At 37.2% G+C, this 25,925-nt stretch overlaps 1 protein-coding gene across 6 annotated transcripts in view; it reads right to left on the bottom strand.

Annotated features, from left to right (window-relative positions):
• Nucleotides 1–25,925, bottom strand: part of LOC307104281 (histone-lysine N-methyltransferase SETDB2-like) — a 111,262-nt gene that overhangs the window by 43,072 nt on the left and 42,265 nt on the right. For 3 of the 6 annotated variants that reach the window (XM_079779114.1, XM_079779112.1, XM_079779113.1), the window contains 8 exons: nucleotides 16,933–17,049; nucleotides 15,976–16,145; nucleotides 14,235–14,454; nucleotides 13,331–13,430; nucleotides 11,311–11,404; nucleotides 7,646–7,986; nucleotides 3,705–3,793; nucleotides 393–3,101 (listed from right to left, as the gene is read on the bottom strand). In XM_079779114.1, the coding sequence (XP_079635240.1) occupies nucleotides 2,984–3,101; nucleotides 3,705–3,793; nucleotides 7,646–7,986; nucleotides 11,311–11,404; nucleotides 13,331–13,430; nucleotides 14,235–14,454; nucleotides 15,976–16,145; nucleotides 16,933–17,049 (1,249 nt within the window). In that variant the 3' untranslated portion in view covers nucleotides 393–2,983. Of the gene's footprint in view, nucleotides 1–392; nucleotides 3,102–3,704; nucleotides 4,004–7,645; nucleotides 7,987–11,310; nucleotides 11,405–13,330; nucleotides 13,431–14,234; nucleotides 14,455–15,975; nucleotides 16,146–16,932; nucleotides 17,050–25,925 lie in introns of those variants that run through there. The other 3 variants (XR_013813874.1, XR_013813875.1, XM_079779115.1) reach the window with 3 other exon arrangements.

The following is a 25,925-nucleotide window of genomic DNA, read 5'->3' as shown; positions in this document are numbered from 1 at the left end:
AGAGGATGTTTTCAGTGCATGTTAACAAATATACATGTAGAGGACATACAGTTGAAAGTAAAGTTGTTCTGGAAAAGAAGCACATAATGGTGAATTGCTGAGGAATTAAAAGAAAACTTCTGGAGATCTTGCAATTTGAGCAAATTTTAAAGAGGAAAAGAGACAAATTGGGGACAGCAGAAAATAGAATATTAAAAACGATAAGCTGGATAGTTTTGACAAATACATAAATGGATTACAGAAGCAAGAGCATGGAGCTGCAAAACAGGAGAAAAAAAGGGACTCCTACAGCCAAGTTTATTGCATCTCAAGCAGGTGGATAGAAGAATTACAAGCACACCCCATTTTATTGTGCTCAGCTTTATTGCACTTTACAGGTGTTGCGTTTTGTGGGTTTTTTTTTTTACAAATTGAAGGCAAGACCTTCCATCAGCAAAAAGATTACCACTTGCTTTACTAAGATACTCGATTCATTACGGTAATATTACCAAACTGTAATATCTCAGAATTAGGCCTGTATTCCTTGCCAGGCAAACAAGAAGTCCTAAAGGTCATCGTGAAGCAGTTGAAGAACACCTTCCACAACTCTCAGTTTATCATTTCTAGCATTTTAGTGTTCTACTCTTAAGCAGTAGTAGACGCTACCATCACTGAGAAAGCCTGTAACACACACACACAAAAAACAAAGACCAAAGGAAACATACAGGGAAAACAAATAAATGAACCTTAGAGGTCACAAAAATATGAAGAAAATATAAATGCAGGTATGTATGTACACACACACACACACACACACACACACACACACACACACACACACTGTATTCAAAGATATACTACAACCAAGAACCAAAAAAAGATACTATTAAAGAACATTCAGGGAAGAAAAGAAAGCCCTAGAAATAAAAAATCTGAGACCAGAAAAATAAAACACATTAGACTAATTGGAAAATTAAGTTGATGAAGTCTTCTAGAAAGTAGAGCTAGAAGACAGAGCTGGAAATTAAGAGAAAAGATAAGAAAATAAGAGAACCAATCCTGGAGGTCTACCATCTGGGTAACAAGAATTCTAGAATGAGAGAACAGATGAGCAGTCATTAAAGAAAATATTTCCCTGAAGGACAATGTTTGCAAGATCCCACCAAGCACCCGGTATAAGGGATGAAAATGAACCCTTACCAGGAACAGAACATTGGGACAAAGTAATGCTATAAGCTCCTAGAGAGAGAAAAACTGGTCGTATATACAAAAAGAATGGCATCTGACATCCAACCCTGGATATCAAAGCAAGAATGTTTTCAAACTTCCCAGCAGCAACACTGAAAGCTTAGCAGATGCCTTCAAAATTGGGAATGGAGGCTACTCAAGAATTCTATATCTTGTCAAAATAGCAAACAAGTGTAATGGTACAACAATATTTTCAAATATGCAAGGTCTCAAAATATTTACCTCTCATTTTTCCTTTTCAAAAGGTATTGAAGGATGTGCTTCACCAATATGTGGAAGTAAACCAAGGAAACAGGAAATAATGGATATAACTGGAAACAGATTTTACACGAAAGAGAAAAAGGGGATCTCTAGGACACTGATGGAAGATAGTAGCTGTAAACCAATACAGATTGAAGCAGGTTAAGATATCAGGATTTCTGCACAAAAATATTTCCCATGCTGATCAAGTGTCTTCACTTCATTTTAGTGCACTGCCTAATTCCTGCATCTTTACTGTGAATAAATGGACTGCTCAACTTTCCCATCAATCTACAGGCTGTTGGGTTATAATTTTTTGCTCTTTATCTAGTTCTTTGTTTTCCCATGCTCTAAAACAATTTCAAGTTAAATTTTCACGTAGTTCAATATTTTAAAGAAATTAAATTGGGTCTAAACTTAGAATGAACTTTGAAAGGTAACCAAATTAAACCCCTCAAGTTCAGAAGAAAAAAAAAAGAACCCGCCCCCCCCCCCCAAAAAAAAAAAAAACCACACCAACATGATCTCTCAAAAATGAGACCTTCTAATTAGTCCTTTTTGAGTTAGTATTCCCATCCTGGTTCCCAGGGGGTAAGTTCCTGACAGTTGAATATACAGTACATCTTTGTTAAGGATAAAATTAGTTTTGACTCTTGGAGATTTCCAGCCCCCTTTCCACTAGGTCAGGGCTAGGTAACCTTCCCCTTTTCTCTAGAAAACCAATTTGCACAACATGCTCAGGAGAATGCAAGAGGATGTTTCAGACTTGAAGCTCAGGTCTGTTTTGTTTTTTAAATGAAACTCTTGCCCAGCACAATCCCTTGTAGCCTAAATAATCCAAGTCTGACTAATTTTCTGATTTCTTTTTCTTATGGCTCAATCTAGAACAAATATCTTCCAATTCCTCTGTTTCTATTCCCTCTTTTCCTGTCTGTGTTTGTATTAAAGGAACAACGAGAATCTATTGGAAAGCAGTTTCACATCAAAGAGTTTGCCAAACTCTTCCCTATTGAAGGGCTTCTCACCCTTTTTCACTCAAATGGTTTAATGCGACAGTGCTTCATGGAGCTATATTCCTCACGCTGTTGCCAGGAATTAAACATAAATAAATTTTGTAGGTAAAGTCATGAAATGTGGCCATTTGGATCCATGAACTCAAAGACAATAATAAAAACAAGAACAACTGAATTATATTGTAACATTTGTTTCTCTTAATATATAGTTTACAAATAAATTACAAGTTATATAGCAGTATTTCATAGAAAATACACACTTCCATCTTACTCATGTAAAGTTGAATAGCGGTAAGATTCAAGAGATACCCTATGTGTATGAAACTGTCCTTACTTTGTTCCTAGCATTTCTAAGTCACAAAAATGAACCCCCTGACAAGAGGAGACTGAGGAATTCTCTCAATGAATAAAAAACTAAACTCCACTGACAACTGAGCATTCTTTTGTATGGCTCTAATTTCAGCTTGATAAGCTAATTTCATGAACAGGCATTAGCTACAAATTTATATTATTTTTTTCCTGCACTTATTAACCCCACATTCGCAGAGGATTTCTTTATCTGGCACAGTTCCAGGTTCATAACCATAATCCCATGTTAATTCTGTTCTTGCTTTCACATACCTAGAAAGTAGAAATTAAAAAAAAATTAATTAGCCTGAATACACCAAACTTGATTACATTAATTTTCATGTTAACATCATTAACCATCCTCAAAAATATGTTTATTCTCTCTGACACCCACCAATTAGGACTGCTCTTTCATTAAAAGAATAATCATTTGCGTTTTATTTCCAATGTGCTAAAATCCTAAGTAAGAACAAATCTGTCAATATCTATGAAGAAGGAACCTGGTGATGTGATGAGGCCTGCAGTGTGGTATTGGAGCGTAGACATAATGCCCATGTAGCAATTTGCAACATTTATCCCCTGAATTGAACTGGGTGAGAACTGCCATCCTTAGCCCTTTCAGGCATTAGTTCTAAAAGGAAATAAGAATTGAAATTTCAGCTGTTTCAAATTTTGCTGAGTAGGAAGAGTTTGGGATAATTGAATATTCTAGGTTACTAGATATTAGGGGCCATAGCACATATCTTTTCATATTTTCCTTTCCTTTCCTTTTTTTTTTTTTTGCTTCCATCCCTGTTCCTCTGTCTAGTTTCTTTTTTCTTCTATTGTTGTTTTTAAAGTCACAATTTCATAATTATATCATAAAAATTTTCAAACCTGTTGGTGAAGAATGCCACCAATGGAAAATTCCTGTCATGTGTTTCTACAAAAACATTCTGTACCAAAAGATTTGGGCAACAACTATGCTGTTAAAAAAAAAAATTAAAACAGAGGTTACATACACCATACAGTTTGATGTCTTGTTCTTTGAAGCATTAGAATACCATTGTTTCCAACAAAGCTCGCTTATTTTTGTTTCTTTCCCTTTTTTTGTTGACTAATATGTAAAATATCATAGCTCACTACAATCCAGTTAATAGGAGTCCATTCAGAAAAGCCTGTCACATTCTTATATCCTGCTGGTAGAAATGCAAAATGGTATAAATCCCTAAAGAAGATAATTTGTCAAGATTCATCAATATTATAAATGCATGTATCTTTTGATTCAGTAATCCCATATTTGATAATGTACCCTACAGATACATCTATACATATACCTATGTGTAAGATTATTCATCAAACATTGTTTTAACAGTAAAAGTTTGGAAACAATCCCAAAAAATATCTCTCTATATAAAATCCTAATATGCAAATAGACCGAACAGAACCACCGAACAACTGGTCACTATGACGTGTGCTGACCACCAGGGGGCATGTGCAGAACATGGCGGGTGTTGGCAACAGGAGGTAGAGTGGGGAATACGGCGGGCATTGGCCATGGTGGGATGGTGGAGCAGGTAAGCAGGGGTGCCAGACCAAGGCGGGGTGCCAGTCGCCATCATCGGGGTGAGCATCTGGTGGTTACTGAAATTTCTTTGCTCCTGCGTGCCGTGGTCCTGCCCGGCACTCGCACCTGCTGCCGGAGCCGCCGCTTGCACCCACTGCCAGTGCTGGCCTTGCTTGCACCCGCAGCCGGTGCTGGAGCCGGTCCTGATCGCCCCTGAGGGCTTCTCCACCTACCCTGAGGGGCAATTGGGGCAGCAGCCGCTGCTCGCACCCACTAATGGCACCGGGCCCACTCGCACCTGCTGCTGGCGCCGGCCCCAATTGCTCCACGCCATCAGCAGGTGCGAGTGGGGCTGGCGCCGTCAGCGCATGGTAGCAGCAGCGCGCCGGTGGGAGCGGAGCTGCCGGCAGAAAGGGGACCGGGGCTGCGGCGGGAGGGGCCAGGTGGGGGCGTGGAGGATGGGCCGAGACCTGCCTGTGCCCACTGCAGCCTTGCGGTCCACAGCTCCTTTCAAGGTGCATGAATTCGTGCACTGGGCCCCTAGTCTAAAGAGAATTAGTTAAACAAACTTTGGTATATCAACACAATAGAATTCTATGCAGCTATGAGCAAAAACAAAAAAAGGAGGAGCTCTCTCTGTGTGCTGATATGAAAAGGTCTCCAGGGTATATTGTTAATTTAAAAACACGGTATAGGACAGTGACAACAATATGCTATCTTTTATGTAAGGACACATACTTATATTTACTTGTATTTGCATAAAGAAAAACTATAAGAATGAAAGAGAAAGTAATAAAAATTATTATTATAGGAGGCATGGTAAATGTGGGTATAGTATTTCTCAAGGTATGTTTCTTTTTCTAACAAAACATAAAAGTTTAACGTGAAAGACTGTATATAACCAGTTTTACATCATAGTGAAAAGAGGCCCTTTGGAAAGGGGACACGTGCAAGCACTGCTGAACAACCATTATTTATACTTGTTCCAAAAGTATCTACACATGATGATACTACTTCCTCCTATTACCACCCACCATTCTAATACTGTCCTACTGCCATCTCCACACATTCATCCATCACCAGATTCATAAAAGAATCAAATCCCCTCAGTATTCCTTGGACATGTGGGCAAGCTTTTCATTTCAATGATGATAACTTCCTGTCCATACATTTTTAAATTTGGGCTGATGAGCTTCACTCATGGTGCTTACTCGGCAGGCTTAGAGCTACCTTGAAACAGAATTCTGTTTAGCTATATGTACGTATTCTGCATGGCTTATTATTTTATTTCAATTTTTAAATCATATAAATGTATTACCTAGGTAGAAAAATTAAATTTTAAAAAAGAGCAAGATAAAGAAAAAAAGAGCCTTTTTTTTTTTTCTTCTACAAACAAAGGAGGGACCTAGCTGATGTGCTGATTGGGAGAGGTGAAGCCAACTTAATCGTGTAGGTTCAGCCACCATTCAACATAACTGATGGGAAATAAAGCTGCGAGTCCTTTGCTGGGGACCCTTATTTAATGGATTTCCTGACATGTTTGGCAGCAGTGTAGATGTAGTCAAAGTGGAAGAGAGAACAGCAGTTGGGGGACAAAGAAAGGGAAGAGATAATTCTATTTCTTGCTAATCAAGTATTCTAACTAGGAAAGAAAAAAACAAGCCAAATTAGCAGATTCACCTAGCAAGGAAAAAGCTCTCTGGTTTTACTTATTTTTTAAAATATATTTTTATTGATTTCAGAGAGGAAGAGAGAGGGATAGTTAGATAGAAACATCAATGATGAGAGAGAATCATTGATGGGCTGCTTCCTGCATGCCTGACACTGGGGATCAAGCCTGCAACGCGGGCATGTGCCCTAACCAGGAAACGAACCATGACCTCCTGGTTCATAGGTTGACACTCAACCATTGAGTGATGCTCGCCAGGCAAGCTCTTTGGTTTTAAAAATTTCCTGACTTAAGAATATTTTTTCTTCTGATGGCAGCTGAATTACATGTAAAATTATCAGTGCACATAAATTTCAAACCATTCAAATGTCACATTTAAAGAGGCACTGAGCTTACCTTAAAGATGTCAAAGGGAATGCTTATGAGAAAGAATCATGGGCCATTCATGCTTCCCTTCCTTCACCTTTACTTTAGGGAAAAGCCCAGGCTGCCTATCCACTATCCCTTCCCACGGGAGGAAGAGCTCGGATACAGACAATAGAGAACAATTAGGCCACACCCAGGGGACAACGTGCTATAGTGGACCTTTCCCAAGGACGTGTGGGAGGGATCAAAGTCCTCGTCCTCCTTCCATGACTCTTCACTCTCTTGGATATGATAAGCAGACAAAGTGGAGTCCAGAGATCAGGGAGGCATGCAGAAGGGCCTGGCTCAGCTCTCAGATGGTTCAGTCACTAAAGACTGGAGAGACTATATAGACAATGGACTAAAGGTTGAAGGGGATTTCTTTCCCTTATAGGATTCCTGGGACCATATATTCTTTGATAATGCCTGATAGTAGGAGGCAGGATAGAATAAAAGTCACAAGGTAACGTCAATTTCACCTTACAAAAGAGATATGACCAATAATACAAATTACTCCTCTTATGATGAAGATAACAGGAGTCTTAAGTGTTAATTAACCTTAAAATCAAAGGAATCATAAATATTTCTCAATATAAATGAAATAAATCTTATAACATATATCCCAAACATACACACAAACAGAAAATGACTATGGTTTCGGAATTTTAAAAAAGAGGATAGTTAAATGCAATATTCTGATAAATGTACTGGTTTTCTACACTAAGCCATGAAATCACTCAAAACTTACTAAAAGTAAGTAAAATAAATACCTACAACTGATTTTTTTGAACTATCAGAGGCATCTCTGAAGAAGAGAAACTTATTCTGTCCCACTGTGATTTTTTTTTGGAAGTAACAAATCTTTCAATAAACGTTAATAATTTTCTTACATACCATTTATATAATTTTCTTAAGCAAATGTTTAACAATGTGCCAGGTACTGTTTAAGCACTTTACACAGTATATAAAACTCATTTAATCCTATGAGTAAGTTATTATTATTAGCCCCATTTTACAGAAGTCAGAAATAAGGTATAAGGTCAAGTAACATGCCCAAGTTCATACAAATGGAAAACTGGCATCCTAATCCAGGTAATCTGGCATTAGAATTTGTTAATCATATTTTCCTTATAATTTTATTAAAAAGCACACACAAAAAAGTTCTTTAGAAATATGAATCTCAGCCCATATACTCACATTAAGAAAGCGGCCCACATTTCCTTCCTTTGTGGCATCCAATAAAAATACACTTCCTTTACTGAACTTTAGAGATTCACATGAAGTATTATTCTTGGTTTCACCTGGCAACTCTTTATTACAAAAGACATACTGATTTTGAGATGCTGGAGAGTTTTCCTCTTGGGCCTTTAGTATTTGAACCTCAAACTTCTTCATAATATTCTGATTATCCAATGTGGTTGCTTGGTTATATATGCCCCCTGGTGAAGTTTCTTCTCTACCTTTAGTTATATCTATCACATCTGATTCAATCAGCAAATTGTCTTCAGAATCTTCAACTTGATTTGAGCTTGAGTCCGCTAATAAACATGTTAGAAAGAATCGTCAGGAAATATACTTGGCTAAGCAATAGTGCTAAGATTAACAATGCTAATTAAATGCTAGTTGCTTTAATTACCACTAATCCTTACACTGTGTTAAGGCAGACAGCACTCCAATTTTATATATGAAAACTTTGAGCCTCTGAGGGATTCAGGGATTCATCGGACCCACAATAATAAAGAAAGAGGGTAACAAACTCAGAAATGTCTGGTTCCAAAGTCTGCCTTCTTTCTACTACATAACAATGCCTTTTAATGAACTTACATGTTGCTTCCCAACTTATTTCTCTTCAACTTTGGAATGTGAATTTAAGTATATTCTAAATTTTTAAAAATTGATTTTAGAGAGAGAGGAAGGGAGAAAGCAGGAGGGAGGGAAGGGGCAGGAGAAAGTGGACAGAGAGGAGAGAGAAGAGGGAGTAGGAAGAGTGAGAGGGGAGAAGGGGGGTAGGGGGAGGGAGAGAGAGGGGGAGACAGAGAGAGAGAGAGAGAGACAGAGAGAGATCATTTGTTGTCCCATTTATTTATACATTCATTGGTTGCTTCTTGTATGCGCCCTGACCAGGGATCAAACCTGCAACCATGGTGTATCAGAATGCTCTAACCAACTGAACAATCTAGCCAAGGCTAAGTATATTCTAAACAGCTGAACACTCCAGGCCTTTAAGACACCGAAGAAGGCCTGAAAAGACCCTGTCGAAGTCATCCTCTACAGTAAGTGTATTGCTATAGTGCTTGGTGTGTATTCTAGACGACCATTCAATAATCACACTTTTACAAACAATAATACTTTAGAAGAAGATGAACTGCTTAATCATTTTTAGAAATACTTTTTTAGAATATTCAAAAGTATGAATGCATGTCAAATGAAATAAATAAAATCATTTATTAATAAAATTTGTACCACATCAGTGGCATAAAGAAATAATATTTCTCTGTTATTGATTTAATCATTACTATTGCTGGCTGCTATTCCTATATGTACTCATACTTTAACCATAGATTACTTGTGAGCACTAACAGTAAATAACTATATTTTTTTCTTAGTGCCTCCTATATACATTGTAGTGGTCAATGAAAATGGCAAAACAACCAAAAGCAATAGAACTCATTATGATTCACATGCATTAAAATGGTGAAGGAAATCAGAATATGTCATCCCAAAATATGCCTCTTTGACATAAGAATTATTTAAACAGCACATGTAGGAAAAGCTCTCTGCCTCCCCCTATCTGCCTAAAAGCAGGATATAAATTTACAAAGGTGTGCCTCCTCCTACTAGGAAGGACAAAAGTTAATCACCAGAGACAATTTTAGACCTTTATTATTTATCCTTGAGACTGAACCAGAGAAATCTAGGAAACAAACTTTACTAACTAGTCTATATCTACCACTGGTTTTCCATATATTTGCCTTCCCACAATTTGCCACCCCTAGAGACTAAAGGTCCTTTTCCTTTGTCTTGCCATGCCTCTAAAAACTTATTATTATTTAGCTGAGATTCTAGATAAGCAGGAATTCTAAACCACCTCTGAGTTACTCATCTCCGAGTATAGCAGTCCCCCTTATATGTGGGAAATACAGTCCAAGACTCCTAGTGAATGCCTCAAACTGCGGATAGTACTGAATCCTATAAATACTGTTTTTTCATACACATACATACCTATGAAAAAGTTTAATTTATAAGTTAGGCACAGCAGGAGATTAAAAATAACTAATAATAGACTAATTATAACAATATATTGTAATAAAAGTTATATGAATGTGTTCTCTCTCAAAATACCTTATTGTAATGTACTCCCCTTCTTCTTGTGATGATTTGAGATGGTACAATGCCTATGTGATGAGATGAAGTGAATGATGTGGACATTGTGATGTAAAGTTAGGCTACTATAAGGGTTACTTGAACACAATCACTGCAATATTGCAACAGTCAATCTGATCACTGAAAATGGTTACTGAGGCAAGTAGCATATAGACTGGATACCGTGGATAAAGGGGTGATTCATGTCCTAGGTAGTATGGAGTGGGATGGCACTATATTTCATTATGCTACTCATAATGGCATGCAAATTAAAATTTATGAATTGTTTATTTGTGCAATTTTCCATTCAATATTCCCGGGCTGTGGTTAATGTGGGTAACTGAAACCATGGAATGTGAAACAGTGGATAAGGGGGACTACTGTAGTCCCATGTGATACATGTACAATACACACAATGATGGTAATAAACTTCTATTTGTTGTGTCAGCCTAATTTACAGGACCCCAGCCAGACAACATAAGATAGGGAGAGGAAGAGATATTTACCTCCCTTACAATGGTGAAATAATTACAATACATAAATGCCTTCTCTTGATAGACCTTTTCCGTCAAGGAATTTCCTTGCCTCCTCCAATCTCCATCCTTGAGACCAGGCAGAGAAATGGAGTGCAGATATAAGGAAGCTCAAAAGAAGAGGTAATGAGTCATCTCTCGGCAATGTCTCCCCACTCAGGGATACAGTGACATGCAAAAGGACCCAAATCCAGGTTTGTCAAGTTGTAATATTAACTATGGCAGGGCTGGTAACACTGAAATACAAGCACTCAGGGTAGCAATATTTTCACTTTTTGCTGAGCATCCCCAGCAACAGTGTTGGCTGGAATACTGCAGTAGAACGCAGTGGTATTTTTTTTTCTTTTTCTTTTTAATGCTGTATATTTTTAAAGGAGCCCCAAACAAATTAGGAAACGGCTGCTTTGGACAATGCCTCCAAAGCCACAGATAACATGTGGACATTGTAAACTAAGAGTTGTCCACCCCATTCTTTCCTGCCATGTCAGGTCACTGGTGGCATCTAGATGAGGGACCAGCAAACTTCTATAAGGGTCCAAATAGGAAATATTTCAGGCTTTTTTTGGCCATATGGCCTTTGTCATGATTGTTTAGCTCTGCTGCTATAGTGTGAAAGTAGAGACAATATGAAATGAAAGAATGTGGCTATATTTCAATAAAAACTTATTTATGAACACAAATGATAATTTCCTATAATTTTCAAGTGTCATAAAATATTATTCATCTCATTTTTATCAGTTATTTAAAAAGGTAAAAAAATCTTCTTAGCTCATGGGCCATACATAAACAGATGGTAGTCTAGATTTGGCCCACAAACATAGTTTGCCGACCTGTCAATTTTGGACAAGCAGTAACTTTTGTGATGAATGCAGCTTGTTTGTTTTGGAGTCTGAGAAAATGAGCCACAGACATTGAGCAAGAGACAAAAAGGCGGAAGAGGCAGGCCTAGAGTTAAACAAAGCCTACTTTTCATCTCCTCGGCTTTGGAGTTCAGATGTATTTGGGTTGGTTTAAATCCATCATTATCTTCAAAGGTGACAGATTCTGAGGAAGCAAATCCCTTAAAAGAAAACAAGGAAGATGTTACCTCCTAGGTCAGGAAAAGGAATGAATTTATCGCTTAGGCCTCTTTCATCAAGTGTCAGTCTTCATAGGCTGTTGCTACTACATTGGTTTTGAGAGCCTCACACCTGGTACCATAAGGAAACTTAGGAGTGATGGAGCCCTTCCGGCTGTTCTACGTGTAGACATGTCAGTGAGCTACAGCTATGAAGACCAAAAAGCAGTCAAAGCATTAAAATACAAAATAAAATTCAAATATATTTGTTGTATCCCTCAATTCTGATACCAGACTATGAATTTGGATAAAAACACTCTGGCTAGTTTCTACTTCCAAGAAATGGTTAAATAAGTTGCCTATCTTTATGTATTGTAGACACTGCAGTGACTTAAAATGGTGACAACTTTTAAAAAGTGTTATCTGCTTAGCACAACATATGACACAACCTAACTGCTCAGTAAAAGTTGACCATTAATGTTATTCAAATACAGGCAGCCCTCGGGTTACGTCGGACTCGACCTATGTCGTTTCGTGGTTATGTTGCCATCTCCCATTTATTTACAAAAAAAAAAAAAAAAAAAAAAAGGTCCCGTCATTTCAATGTATGTACATATGTGTTTTATGTGTTTTATTATTTATTTACCACAAGTAAAGGTCAAGAATTGTTATCTTTCTTTTAAATTTTTTTTACTGTTTCACTTCATTACTGCTGTGTATGTGTTCAGTGACATATGTGCTTACGTAGGTGGGTTCTGACTTACGGCGAAAATCGCATTACGTCACGCCGTAGGAACGGTTCCTCCGATGTAACCTGAGGCCTTACTGTATTTAAATGGTCAACATTTGCCGAAACCGGTTTGGCTCAGTGGATAGAGCATCGGCCTGCGGACTCAAGGGTCCCATGTTCCATTCCGGTCAAGGGCATGTACCTTGGTTGCGGGCACATCCCCAGTGGGGGGTGTGCAGGAGGCAGCTGATCGATGATTCTCTCTCATCGATGTTTCTAACTCTCTATCCCTCTCTCTTCCTCTCTGTAAAAAATCAATAAAATATATTTAAAAAATAAAAATAAAAATAAATGGTCAACATTTATTGAGCACTAACCTGAGTGTCAAACATGTTTCTGATGTTTAGCTCACTTAATCCTCCTGACTTTAGATACCATTATCCTCATCTAACAGATAAAGAAATGTAGAAAAGGAGATGTCACCCAGCTAGAAAGCAGCAGAGCTGGAGTTCAAGCCCAGTTCAGTGTGATCCCCTGGCTCAACTTTTTCATAATTATGTATGTGATACTGAGGATATTCCTACTGTTGGTTAGTAGGCAGAAGGCAAAATTTGCACACTACCCAAAGCAGTTATTATTTTCATCAAAGCCCTATGTGAACTACCATTATGTCGGCCTCTCTTCTTTTCCTGCATCTTTCTCTGTTTCTAAGTTACAGTCTCTGACTTGTTATTCTAGATTGAAAAGTGTACCTTCAGCAGCTATCATGTAAAATGTTGCTTTCTGGATGACCTTTCATTAGGTTGCATCTCTTCTTTTTCATGCATTTCAAAACCTTATCTCCTTAACCTAAATTATTCCATCCTTTTTCTTAATATTCTTATTATTATCAACTCAAACACTTTAGCTTCCATAAATTCACAGAACAGGATGGCCCTCAGTCTCAGTGGAACACACTGTCAGATCATGACCAATATTTTCCTTAAAAATCTAAGTTTGGAAACATACTAAGCATCATGGAGGATACTAAGTAAATAAAATGTGGTCATTAACACTTCAACAGTACACCTATTTCAAAACAGTAAAATAAATCCTACACATTATTAAGTAGCACAAACAATTTGAACTAAGTAAAAGATAGAAAGGTGAGATAATTTAATATTCTCAGAAGGGCCCCATCTACATTTTGCAGTTTTTACCATCTTTTTCCCATCGGGTTGAATAATGGCTATCTTGGCTTCTGGTGTTCTAATGACTGAATGACACTGAATTCTTGAAATATTGTTATATTTCATTTCTCTGAAAAGAAAAAAAAGTTATTCCAGATAATATCAATGTTAGAGAAATCTCCATTAGAAATTAATGTAATAGTATCTATGCCTCACCCTTACCAGAGAGACTATAATAACACTAGAGGCCCAGTGTACGGATTCGTGCACTGGTGGGGGCATGGCCTGCGGGGATCGCCCGCTGTGGGAGCACTGCTCATCCTGTTCCGCTGAGCGGCTGTGGACCCGCCCTCCGAGCAGCTGCTCCTGTTGTGAGAGCGCCGCAGCCGAGTGGCGCTCCCACTGTAGGAGCACAGTGACCACCAGGGGGCAGCTCCTGCATTGAGCGTCTGCCCCCTGGTGGTCAGTGAGCATCACAGTGATTGATTGACAGGTTGTTCTGGTCATTCTACCGTTTGGTTGCTGGGCTTTCATATATATGTAGATTTTAAAGTCAATGATATTTTAAAATATGCCAAAAAAAGAAGAAAATCATGAAAAGTATCGGAAATAGAATGGTGATAGAAAATAAACATAACTGCAAAGCACGACATCCATAAAGAACCTGATAGTTTTTAAAGGTTAAACTCCATAAACGCAACACTGAAGAAATAGTGTGTTCACTAGATTTTTAAATCTCAGTGTCCTTGATTTCTCAGTGTTAAACTTACAACTGTGAAGCAAATTTATATACAGGAGGGATATAGGAGTGGGGGGAAGGAAGGAAGGAAGGAAGGAAGGAAGGAAGGAAGGAAGGAAGGAAAGACAACCGAACAACCACTCTTGACCAATAATACAGATCAATTTTTGATTGGGTTCCTAAGATCTTACTTACGTAACAGGCTCTTTTGGATTATTATTGAACTTAGGTGGACATTCTTCAGTCTTAGCACTTCTAGGATGTGTTTCCAATTTTAAAGGGATAACTTCAACTTCACAATCTGCAACTTCTATTTTCCTCTTTTTTGAAAACATATTTTTCATAATATTGTCTTCTTTTCTATTTTCACCAATAGTATCATGTTTCTCAGTGTTAGATCTACTTAGTAATCTTCCTAGCAGAAAGTAAGGGAGTTTAGCAAGACAGAAGATAATACAATAATTGCTAAGCAACAAAAGGGTGTCTCTATTATGCTCCATTACTAAAGAACCTTGTGAGGTGTATCTTATTTCTAGAATGAAGATAAACACATTAATATCCCAGAAAATCTCTGCAAGATATAATAAGAGACCAGTAAGAAATTTTGTATCTTCCAGTATATGAAAAAATATAGTACATTAAAAAAAACAACAACACTTGTCTGTTTTGTTATAACACGAAAGAGAAGAGATTCAGCTACAATAATATAAAACAAAAATATAGATCAGAAAAGCATTCTAGAAAATTAGAGCAGTGAACTCTAGCCTTGACACTACAACTTTGGTGTCTAGTTAAAAATGCTTTATTTAACATCAATACTCTTTTTATATAGTTACCTATTTAAATCTGTAGTGATATGTGCCTATTGTTCTCATATTAAGTCCTAGTGTAACATTAAAATCTTAGTCTCAAGTTTATGTCCCCCCCCGCCCCAGGGACTCAAAATTACAATTACCAATCAAAGTTAGTAGCGGGATCAGAGATTCCTTAGTTGCATTTTCTAAGCAGATAAAGACAATTCTTCCTGCATAATATTTGGCATTTTATAGGCAGCAGACTTTCATCAAAGTTATTTTGAGAAATATGAGAAACAACCGTCTAGATATATTGTATGTCAATAGAGTGGTATGTAGCAAGGATCCAAGTGTGACTTCTTTGAATTCTGGTAATTCCTGCCTTCACTGAAGTGAACCTGGAAATTCAAATGAGAAAGGTTTTTCTGGTCCCTGCTGCCTAGTTGTAAAGACTCAGTCCAGCACATTTCCTTTAGACTGGCTCTAGAGCCACATTTCCTCAACTCTCCTCATTTCCTGGTAAATAGAGAGAGTGAGGATCTTTGCTGACATTCTGGGGTAATTAATCAAGACTACTGGAGACTGACATGTCTGGCCTGGGGGTTGTGGACCTAAAGAATCAATAACTGCATAACTGTAACACCCTGGTTGGGAAGTTTTGCGCAGAATGTGAGAAACTCTCTAGGGTCTCTGAAATGGAGTGTGCTGCCTAAAGTCACTGCCTAAATCACCACATGTAGGTATTTATTACAAAATTACCTTATTAAATTCTAATAGCTCAAAACATTGAATAAGGTAGTCTTTGATTGATAATTCAGTAATTTAGTTTTCCTATTTAAAAAGTTTTCTATCTTACTCCAAAGCATTTGTAACCATGAAAACAAAATAAAAAAATAAAAAAATGTGCCTCACACAATAACTCAAATTTTATCTCTGAGCCTTTCTGAAACATCTGGTACCTGCTAAAGCATCTCTTCCCTTTAGAATTCAATTTCCCAGTCACTTTCCTTCCTCTGATGCTCCTCCTCTGTATTATTACTCTTATCCTTGCTATAAGATCTCAATGGCCCTGTATAGTAAAATGGAGGTTCAGACGTGTAGATCTTACTCTACAGTAATTTGAAAATAAACCCTTGCTTTACCTGAATAAGTGCAAACAAATGTCCCTCTGTCAATGTCATCTAGGCAGCGTACTCCCCATCCCTTCTTCTCAGTTTTAAACACCTGTAGCCTCACTTGAAGTCCATGCTGAACAACTCGGTTTTGACACATCTGTCGATTACACTTGCACAACAGGCTGCATTCATAAATGCTGTCAATAAAATATCCAAGAGAAAATCAATCAGGCATCCTAAATTAAAACAAAAAGCACTTTATAGCACTACCTCACCAATAATCACAGACTAAGTGTGAAGGAAGTTTCCTAAAGCTAGACTGCCTGGGTTCCCATCATAGTTTCAGCGTTTACTAGCTGTGTGATCTTGGGTGAGTTATTTAACATGTCTGTGCTTTAATTTTCCATTTTTAAAATGGGGATTATATGATAGTATGTATCATATATATACCTAAGTATATATATATGATATAAAATATCATAGGGTTGTTTTCGTGAAGATTACATGAGTCAAGTTTATAAGGTGCTTGGGACAATACCTGGCACATAGTAAATATCAGCTCTTTAAAAATGTCTAGGAATGTCTAAGAAGTAAATGTATGGGAAAGCAATGTCTAGGAAGAAAAATGTTTTATTTTTTAATAACAACCTTGAAATGGTGAAAATTCCTAATTCTTAGGAGTGTTTTGCACAGGATATTTCTTAATGAGGAAAAGGCTGCCCCAAGTAGGCTAACTCTAGAGGGACAAGAGCTAGACTCAAAGCAGATGAGTATTCTGTTTGATTATACCCTTTATGATATATGTGTGGTCTCTGACTTTCATTTCCAAAAACAATATGCAGGTTTGTTATTTTTAATTCCTTAATTTAGATTTTTGGTACAAAAATATTAAGATTTAACATCTATAAGACTATAGACCACAATAACAAAGTATCCACCTTCAAAGATACAAACACCCTGCAACAAATCCTTAAGGTATATTACCCAGTAGGTATATGTCTCTGTAGTCTTTTATATTTATATCCAACGACTATTTTATCTCTTGACAAGGAGTACATCTCAGCATTCCTTGCTGTCATTTGAAGACATGCACATTTTGTTCTAAAAAGGAAGGCAATGAATGGATAAGTCAGAATTTAAAAAGCACCAAGTTAAGTAAAGAGACTGTCTTGATTAAAGTGTGAAAGTTATAGTAAAGGATGTAATTGTATTTAGGACAACTGTTTGCCTCATGGAGAGTTGAAATTCTTCCTTAAATAGAACTTTTTGAAAGAAAATATCTACCAAAAGTTTATAAATAATTATAAACCGCCCTATCTGCTCATGAAATAAATACATAACTATATAAGTGTTCTTTAACTTTTCAAAATGAATTCCTTTCATTTTCTGTTCAGCAGAAGCTTGTTTGTGAATACTCTCCCAGGTACACTCCCTTAGAATGGATAAACTAATGTGTGTCAAACCCAAAAGAGTGTACATAGTTTTGCAGATGTCTTAAGTTACCATCCTTTCCAATGACATGAAAAGAGATTAGGGAAGTTGATACCTGGTATCTGACTACTACAGTTTGTTCTTTATAATGTTGCTAAACAAGAAAAATACAACCATAAAAAAATTTCTATTTAAATGATTATCTAACATGACAAGAGACTTATAACTTGATAGGGAGTAAGGAACCTGGGTATCACAGGTGTAAACTGAGTATGTGACTACTGGTGAGCTGGTTAAACTCTCTGGATCTATCTCTTTTTTCTTTTTTCAACAAGTGACTTTGAGGTCTTTTCCTTGATGATTCTCTTCTGTGTTTTTCTGTATATACATACACGCATAAGAGTGGTGGCTACTGTTTACAACAGAAAAAAACAAACAATTAAAAAATTCATTAATTTGGATTCTATTTACAGATGTAGAAATCTAAAGATGCTTTTTTTGATATGATTTTGTTTGCAAAGTTTAAAAGTACAAAAAAATACAAATAGTAATATAACTAACACTCACATTTCTACCATACAGAATTAGCTGTCATCATTTTGTTTAGTCCTTCTTTTTCCTATATATATAATTTAAAACATACACAGTTTATCTGATCTTTAAAAAATAAAAAAATTAAACATTACAGAAAAAATTAAACTCTCAAGTGGTTTGGTGTGATATCCTTTATACTTTTAAACATATAGATCTATTCACAATATACGGTACTGTTATTAAATATTTACTATAGTTATTATCCTTCAATTTGCTTTCTCTTTCAATATTATTTTTTGAGACCCATGTTTTACGCAAATCTAGTTAAATCCTTTAAACTTTTCCATAGCATTAAATATACAATTATGTTGCTTAATTAAGTTGCTTGGTATATAATTAAGTTGCTTGAAGTTTTCAATATAACAGATGCCGCAATGAAATTCTTATTCTTATACACATGTGTAAGCATCTCTAGAGTAGTAACTTTCAAATATTTTTTACTATGACCCATGGCAGAAAATACATTTTCTTCATGATCCTATACAATCATACATATTTATATATGTGTGCAGGTGTATAAACTGCAACAATGGTGGCATGAAACTTTACCCTTATTGTGTGGGATGCACTTGGGTATCTTTTTGTACTATTTAATTTAAAGAATGCTAGTTACAACCCCTTAAATGATTTTACATGCCACTAACTCTATAGCTTGGAAAACAATTCTCTGGATAAAACAATACTCTGGATATACTTAAAAGTACTATTGCTAGAAAGTAGGTATGCACTTCTTCAACTGCTATGTCATGGTTTGAACACCCCACTATCCCTGAAAAATGACTTGGTATGGAATTCTATTTTTATATTTATTTTCCTTCAGTAATTTAAGCTAATCTCTCTCTTTTTTTTGTTCTATTATTTCTGATGAAAAGTGTGCTGTCAGTCTGTCCTTTTTTCTGAGTTTTTAAAATTTACTCTTTACCCTAGATACTTTTTAAGTTGCATCAATATTTTTAGGTTTATCTTATTTTCGGAGGCTTTTTGACTCCGAGGATTCCTGTCTTTTTTCAATTTGGAAAATTCTCAGCTATTATTTGAGTATTGTCCTTTTCTTCACTACATATGTAACTTATTTTCCCCATATCTTTATCTCTTTACATTCTGAGAGATCTTAGTTTTTGCCATGCAATTCACTAATTCTTTCTCCAACTATACCAATGCAAACATATAGTCCATCTATTTCATTTTTTATTTCAATGACCATGTTTTATTTCCCATATTTCCAATGGTTCTTCTTCATATAAACCATTAAAAATAAAATCTCCTTTTCTTGTCTCATAGATGCTAATATTTTAGCTTTATAGACACTTTAAACATAGCTATTGTAAAGTCTTTTCAATCAAATTCTACATTTATCTCCGATTCTTCAGATGTGAATTTTGTCATTTGTTGTGACTCAAACTGCCTTCATGGTCCTAAACGCCTTTGTGTGCTGTGATTGTCTGGATTTGATCCAGCTTAATGATGTATCTTCTAAAATTACATATAGTCAAGTTATTCTTTTTAAAAAAGTCCCTTAAACTGACTATAAAGTAGAATAAACACCGTCGAACAGCCAGTTTTTTTCTCTAGCACTGAAAGAGATTGAGCTTAGACAGATACAGTTTGGGTTATACCTAGATGCAAAGTTTAAAACAAACAAACTTATTTTTAAACAGAAGTGAAACTTGGGCCCACCTCAGAACAAAAGATACACTGAGAGTGAAGGGATGGGAAAATATATCCCATGCAAATGGAAAGGAAAAAAAACAAACTGGAGTTGCAAAACGCATATCAGACAAAATAAAGGCCATAATAAGAGACAAAGTAGGCCACTTCATAATACTAAAGGGAATGATTCAATAAGAAAATATAACCCTTATAAACATATATGCACCCAATATAGGAGCCCAAGTATATTAAAAAACTCTTGATGGACTTTAAGGGAGAGATCAACAGCAATACAGTCATAGTGGGGGAATTTAACACCCCACTGGTAGATCTTCACTGGATAGATCTTCTAGACAAAAAATTAACAAGAAAACAGAGGCCTTAAATGACACATTAGATCAGATGGGTCTAACAGATATTTACAGAACACTTCACCCCAAAGCAACAGAATATACATTTTCAAGTGCACATGGAACATTCTCAAAGATATACCACATGCTAGGGCACAAAACAAGTCTATACAAATTCAAGAAGATTGATATAATACCAAGCATCTTCTCAGATCACAATGGCGTGAAGTTAGAAATCAACTACAATAATAAAAAAAAAAACCCACCTCAAAAACACTCAAATACTGGAGGCTAAATAACATGTTATTAAACAATGAATGGGTTACCAATGAGATCAAGCAAGAAATTTAAAACTTTTTGGAAACAAATGAAAATTAACACATAACCTCCCAAACTTATGCGACATGGCAAAAATAGTCCTGGAGGGAAGTTCATAGCATTACAGGCATACCTCAACAAACAAGAAAAAGGACTAATAAACTATCTAAGACTAAATGAATTAGAAAGAGAACAGCAAGAAAAGCCCAGAGGAGCCGAAACCGGTTTGGCTCAGTGGATAGAGCATAGGCCTGCGGACTGAAAGGTCCCAGGTTCGATTCCGGTCAAGGGCATGTACCTTGGTTGCGGGCACATCACCAGTAGGGGGCGTGCAGGAGGCAGCTGATCAATGTTTCTCTCTCATCGATGTTTCTAACTCTCTATCCTTCTCCCTTCCTCTCTAAAAAATCAGTAAGATATATTAAAAAAAAAAAAATCCCAGAGGAAGTAGAAGAAAATAATTAAGATCAGAGCAGAAAAAAATGACATAGAGACTAAAAAAAGAAAAGAAAAACAGTACAAAAGATCAGTAAATCCAAGAGCTAGTTCTTTGAAAAGATAAACGATGAACCTTTAGCCAGACTCATCAAGAATCAAAGAGAGAGGACCCAAGCAAATAAAATTAGAGATGAAAGAGGCGATATAACAACAGACACCAAAGAAACACAAAAGATTATAAGCAAATACTATGAACAACTATATGCCAACAAACCGGACAGCCTGGGTGAAATGGACAAATTCCTAGAAAGATACAATCTTCCAAAACTCAATCAGAAAACCTGAGTAGGTCAATAACAACTGATGAAATTGAAGCAATAATTTAAAAATTTCCAGCAAACAAAAGTCCTGGACTGGATGAATTTACAGGTGAATTTTACCAAACATTCAAAGAAGAGCTAACACATATCCTCCTCAAACTATTCCAAAATTCAAGAGGAAGGACCACTTCCAAGCTCTTTGTACAAAGCCAGCATTATTCTAATTCCAAAATCAGATAAAGACACTACAAAGAAAGAAAATTACAAGCCAAATGGAGGGAAAATTACAGGCCAATATCCCTGATGAACACAGATGCTAAAATCCTCAACAAAATATTAGCAAATCAGATCCAGCAATACATTAAAAAGATCATACACCATAACCAAGTGGGATTTATTCCAGGGATGCAAGGCTGGTACAATATTTGCAAATCAATAAATGTGATACATCCCATAAACAAATTGAAAGATAAAAACCACATGATCATAACAATAGATGCAGAAAAAGCATTCAACAAAATACAGCACCTGTTTTTGATAAAAACTCTCAGTAAAGTGGGAAGAGAGGGATCATACCTAAGGTGACCAGATTTTAACATTGGTAAAGCGGGACACCATTGACCGGGGAGGGAGGGGGGGTTCTTGATTAAAAATTTGGTCTATATGGAGCAACAAAAATTTTCATAGAACGCAAAAATAGTATTGTAATATATTTTTTAAAATTTCAACATAAGTACAATTTACAAATATAATAAATAAAAAATTATGTATAGTATTATTTTATTCTTTGGCATATTTCTCATTTGAGTGAATTTTTTTTAGTAGATTGCTGTCATTGTTTAAAAGGTCATGAATTTGCCGTAACGTAAGTCGTAAGTGTCACTTTCAAGGCCGGCGCTAGACATTTTGCCACCACTATAAAATATAAATAATACGAGTACTATCTGCTAAATTCAAGAAAATTTATGTATTTATGAAATAAATAAATAAATTACTTACCTAAATTATCTGAATAGCTGATTTGTAATGACATCACTTGTTTAACTAGCTTACTAGCACGCAATACGATGTGTATCGTCTGAGAGACAGTTACAAAATGTTTTCGTCGTTGCCAATCCCAAAAAATGCCATTGTTCATTAAGTCCAAACAATGGTGGTCGAATTCTAACAACTGATCAACAATGCGAACTTTGGTAAGCAGTTCTCGATAATCAGTTCTCAACAATTATTTGTTATTATTAAAGTTTAACATTATAAAATTAACAAAAATAATATAAAACTCATATCCTGGCTAAATAGCCACATGGCCGCCGAAAACGTATATTCCCTTCCCGTTCTCCCGCCGTTCCCTAGCTTGTCGTGCATTCTTTCCAAAAATTGGACTTTTTAAAAACGCCGCGGGACGCGGGACAAATTGTTAAAAATCGGGACTGTCCCGCCAAAAGCGGGACGTCTGGTCACCTTAATCATACCTCAACATAATAAAGGGCATGTACGACAAACCTACGCCAACATAATACTCAATGGGCAAAAACTAAAAGCTTTTCTCTTAAGAACAGGGACAAGATAAAGATGCCCACTTTCACCACTCTTATTCATAGTACTGGCAGTCCTAGCCACAGCAATCAGACAAAAAGAAGAGATAAAAGGAATCCAAATTGGAAAGGAGGAAGTAAAACTGTCATTATTTGCAGATTACATGATATTGTATATAGAAAACCCTAAAGACTCCACCAGGAAACTACTAGAATTAATAAATGAATTTGGCAAGGTAGCAGGATACAAAATCAACATCCACAAATAGATGGCATTTTTATATACCAATAATGAACTCTCACAAAAAGAAACTAAAAAGCAATTCCATTTACCATTGCAACAACAAAAAAATAAGATACCTAGGTATAAACTTAACCAAGGAGGTAAAAAACCTGTACTTAGAAAACTATAGAACATTGAAAAAAGAAACAGAGGAAGATACAAAGAAATGCAACCATATACCATGATCATGGATTTGAAGAATTTACATCATTAAAATGTCTATATAACCCAAAGCAATCTACAGACTCAATGCAATCCCTATTAAAATACCAATGGCATACTTCACAGAATTAGAACAAATACTCAAAAAATGTATATGGAACCATAAAAGACCCCGAATAGCTGCAGCAATCTTGAGAAAGAACAATGAAGTAGAAGAGATCACAATACCAGATATCAAACTATACTACAAAGCCATTATAACCAAAACAGCCTGGTACTGGCATAAGAACAAGTATATAGACCAATGGTTCAGAACAGAGACCCCAGAAATTGATCCACACCATTATGATCAGTTAATATTTGACAAAAGAGGCAAGAACATACAATAGTGTAAAGACAGTCTCTTCAACAAATGGTGCTGGGAAAACTGGACAGACACATGCAAAAGTAGACCACCAACTTACACCATACACAAGAATAAATTCAAGGTGGATAAAAGACTTAAATGTAAGGCATGAAACCATAAAAATCTTAGAAGAAAACATAGGCAGCAAAATCTCAAGACATCTCACGTAGCAATATGTTTACGGATACACCTCCTAGGGCAAAGGAAACTAAGGAGAAAATAAATGGAACTACATCAAAATAAAAAGCTTTTGCACAGCAAAAGAAATCACCATCAAATTGAAAAGGGAACCCACTGTATGGGAGAACATATTTGGCGATGATACATCTGATAAGGGGTTAATTTCCAAAATATATAAAGTACTCATACAACTCAACAAAAAGAAGACAAACAATCCAATTAAAAAATGGGCAGAAGACCTGAATAGACATTTTTCCAAAGAGGACATACAAATAGCCAAGAGACACATGAAAAAATGCTCAAAGTCACTAATTATCAGAGAAATACAAATTAAAACCACAATGAGATATCACTTCATACCTGTCAGAATGGCTACCATAAAAAAAACCAACAAACAAGTGCTGGTGAGAATGTGGAGAAAAGGGAACACTAACTAGTTCACTGCTGGTGGGACTGCAGATTGGTGCAGCCACTATGGAAAACAGTATGGAGTTTCCTAAAAAAAAATTAAAAATGGAACTTTGTGTTGATCCAGCGATCCCACTTCTTGGAATATATTCTAAAAACCCCAAAATATTAATCAGAAAGAATATATGCACCCCTATGTTCATAGCAGAATCATTTACAATAGCTAAGATTTGGAAACAGCCCAAGTGCCCATCAGTAGACAAATGGATAAAAAAAGCTAAGGGAACTTATGTAATACTTTGAACAATAAAGAATTAAAAAAAAAAAGCAATGGGACATTTACGCTATAGAATACTATGCAGCTGTAATACTATGCAGGGATCTCTTACTCTTTGAGACAGCATGGATGGAACTGGAAAATATTAGGCTAAGTGAAATAAGCCAAACTGAGAAAGACTAATATCACATGATTTCACTTATTTGTGGAACTTAATGAACAAAATGAACTGACCAACAAAATAAGACGTGAAGCAGGGAGGCATGGAACAGACTGACATACCTCTATGTGGGGTTGGGGAGACAAGAAGAGATAAACCAAAGAACTTATATACTTACTAGAGGCCCAGTGCATGAAATTCGTGCATTGGGGGGGGGGGGGTCCCTCAGCCCAGCCTGCACCCTCTCCAATCTGGGACCCCTTGAGGGATGTTCGACCCCAGTGGGATCGGGCCTAAACAGGCAGTCGGACATCCCTCTCACAATCCAGGACTGCTGGCTCCCAACGGCTCGCCTGCCTGCCTTCCTGATTGCCCCTAACCACTTCTGCCTGCCATCCTGATCACCTCCTAACCACTCCCCTGCCAGCCTGATTAATGCCTAACTGCTCCCCTGCCAGCCTGTCTGCCCCTAACTGCCCTCCCCTGCAGGCCTGGGTCCCCCCAAACTGCCCTCCCCTGCAGGCCTGGTCACCCCTAACTGCCCTCTCCTGAAGGCCCGGGTCCCCCCCAACTGCCCTTCCCTGCAGGCCCGGTCATCCCCAACTTCCCTCCTCTGCTGGCCTGGTCATCCCTAACCGCCCTCCCTTGCAGGCTTGATCGCCCCCAACTGCCCTCCCTTGCAGGCCTGGTCCCTCCCAACTGCCCTCCCCTGCTGGCCATCTTGTGTCCACATGGGTGCAGGATCTTTGACCACATGGGGGCAGCCATCTTATTGGAGTGATGGTCAATCTGCATCCTATCTAATCTTTTATTAGATAGGATAGAGGCCTGGTACATGGGTGGGGGCCAGCTGGTTTGCCCTGAAGGGTGTCCCGGATCAGGGTGGGGGTTCCCTTGGGGCATGGGGCGGCCTGGGCGAGGGGCCTGTGGTGGTTTGCAGGCCGGCCACGCCCCCCGGCGACCCAAGCGGAGGCCCTGGTATCTGGGATTTATTTACCTTCTACAATTGAAACTTTGTAGCCTGGAGCGGAGCCAAGCCTTCTGCTTGCTCCGTGGTGGCAGCCATTTCTGTTGGGATTTATTTATCTTTTATAATTGAAACTTTGTAGCCTGGAGTGGAGGCCTAGGCTGGCCAGGGCTGTAGAAGCTTGGCTTCCTTCATTGCCGGGGGCAACCCTAGCCTCCTGCTCTCTCCAGCTCCATGGCTGCCGCCATTTTTGTTGGTATTTATTTATCTTCTATCATTGAAACTTTGTAGCATTGAGTGGAGGTCTAGGCCGGCAAGGGCAGGCGTAAAGCTTGGCTTCCTCCATTGCCGGGGAATCCTAAGCCTCTTTTCTGCTCTCTGTGGCCACAGCCACCTTGGTTGGGTTTATTTTCATACTTGCTCCCGATTGGCTGGTGGGTGTAGCGGAGGTATGGTCAATTTGCATATTACTCTTTTATTAGATAGGATATGCATAGC

This window comes from Cnephaeus nilssonii, assembly GCF_951640355.1.
Source record: "Cnephaeus nilssonii genome assembly, chromosome: 8".
Taxonomy (NCBI): domain Eukaryota; kingdom Metazoa; phylum Chordata; class Mammalia; order Chiroptera; family Vespertilionidae; genus Cnephaeus; species Cnephaeus nilssonii.
The sequence above is the reverse complement of the archived record's forward strand: the minus strand, read 5'-3'. Positions and strand labels throughout refer to the sequence as shown.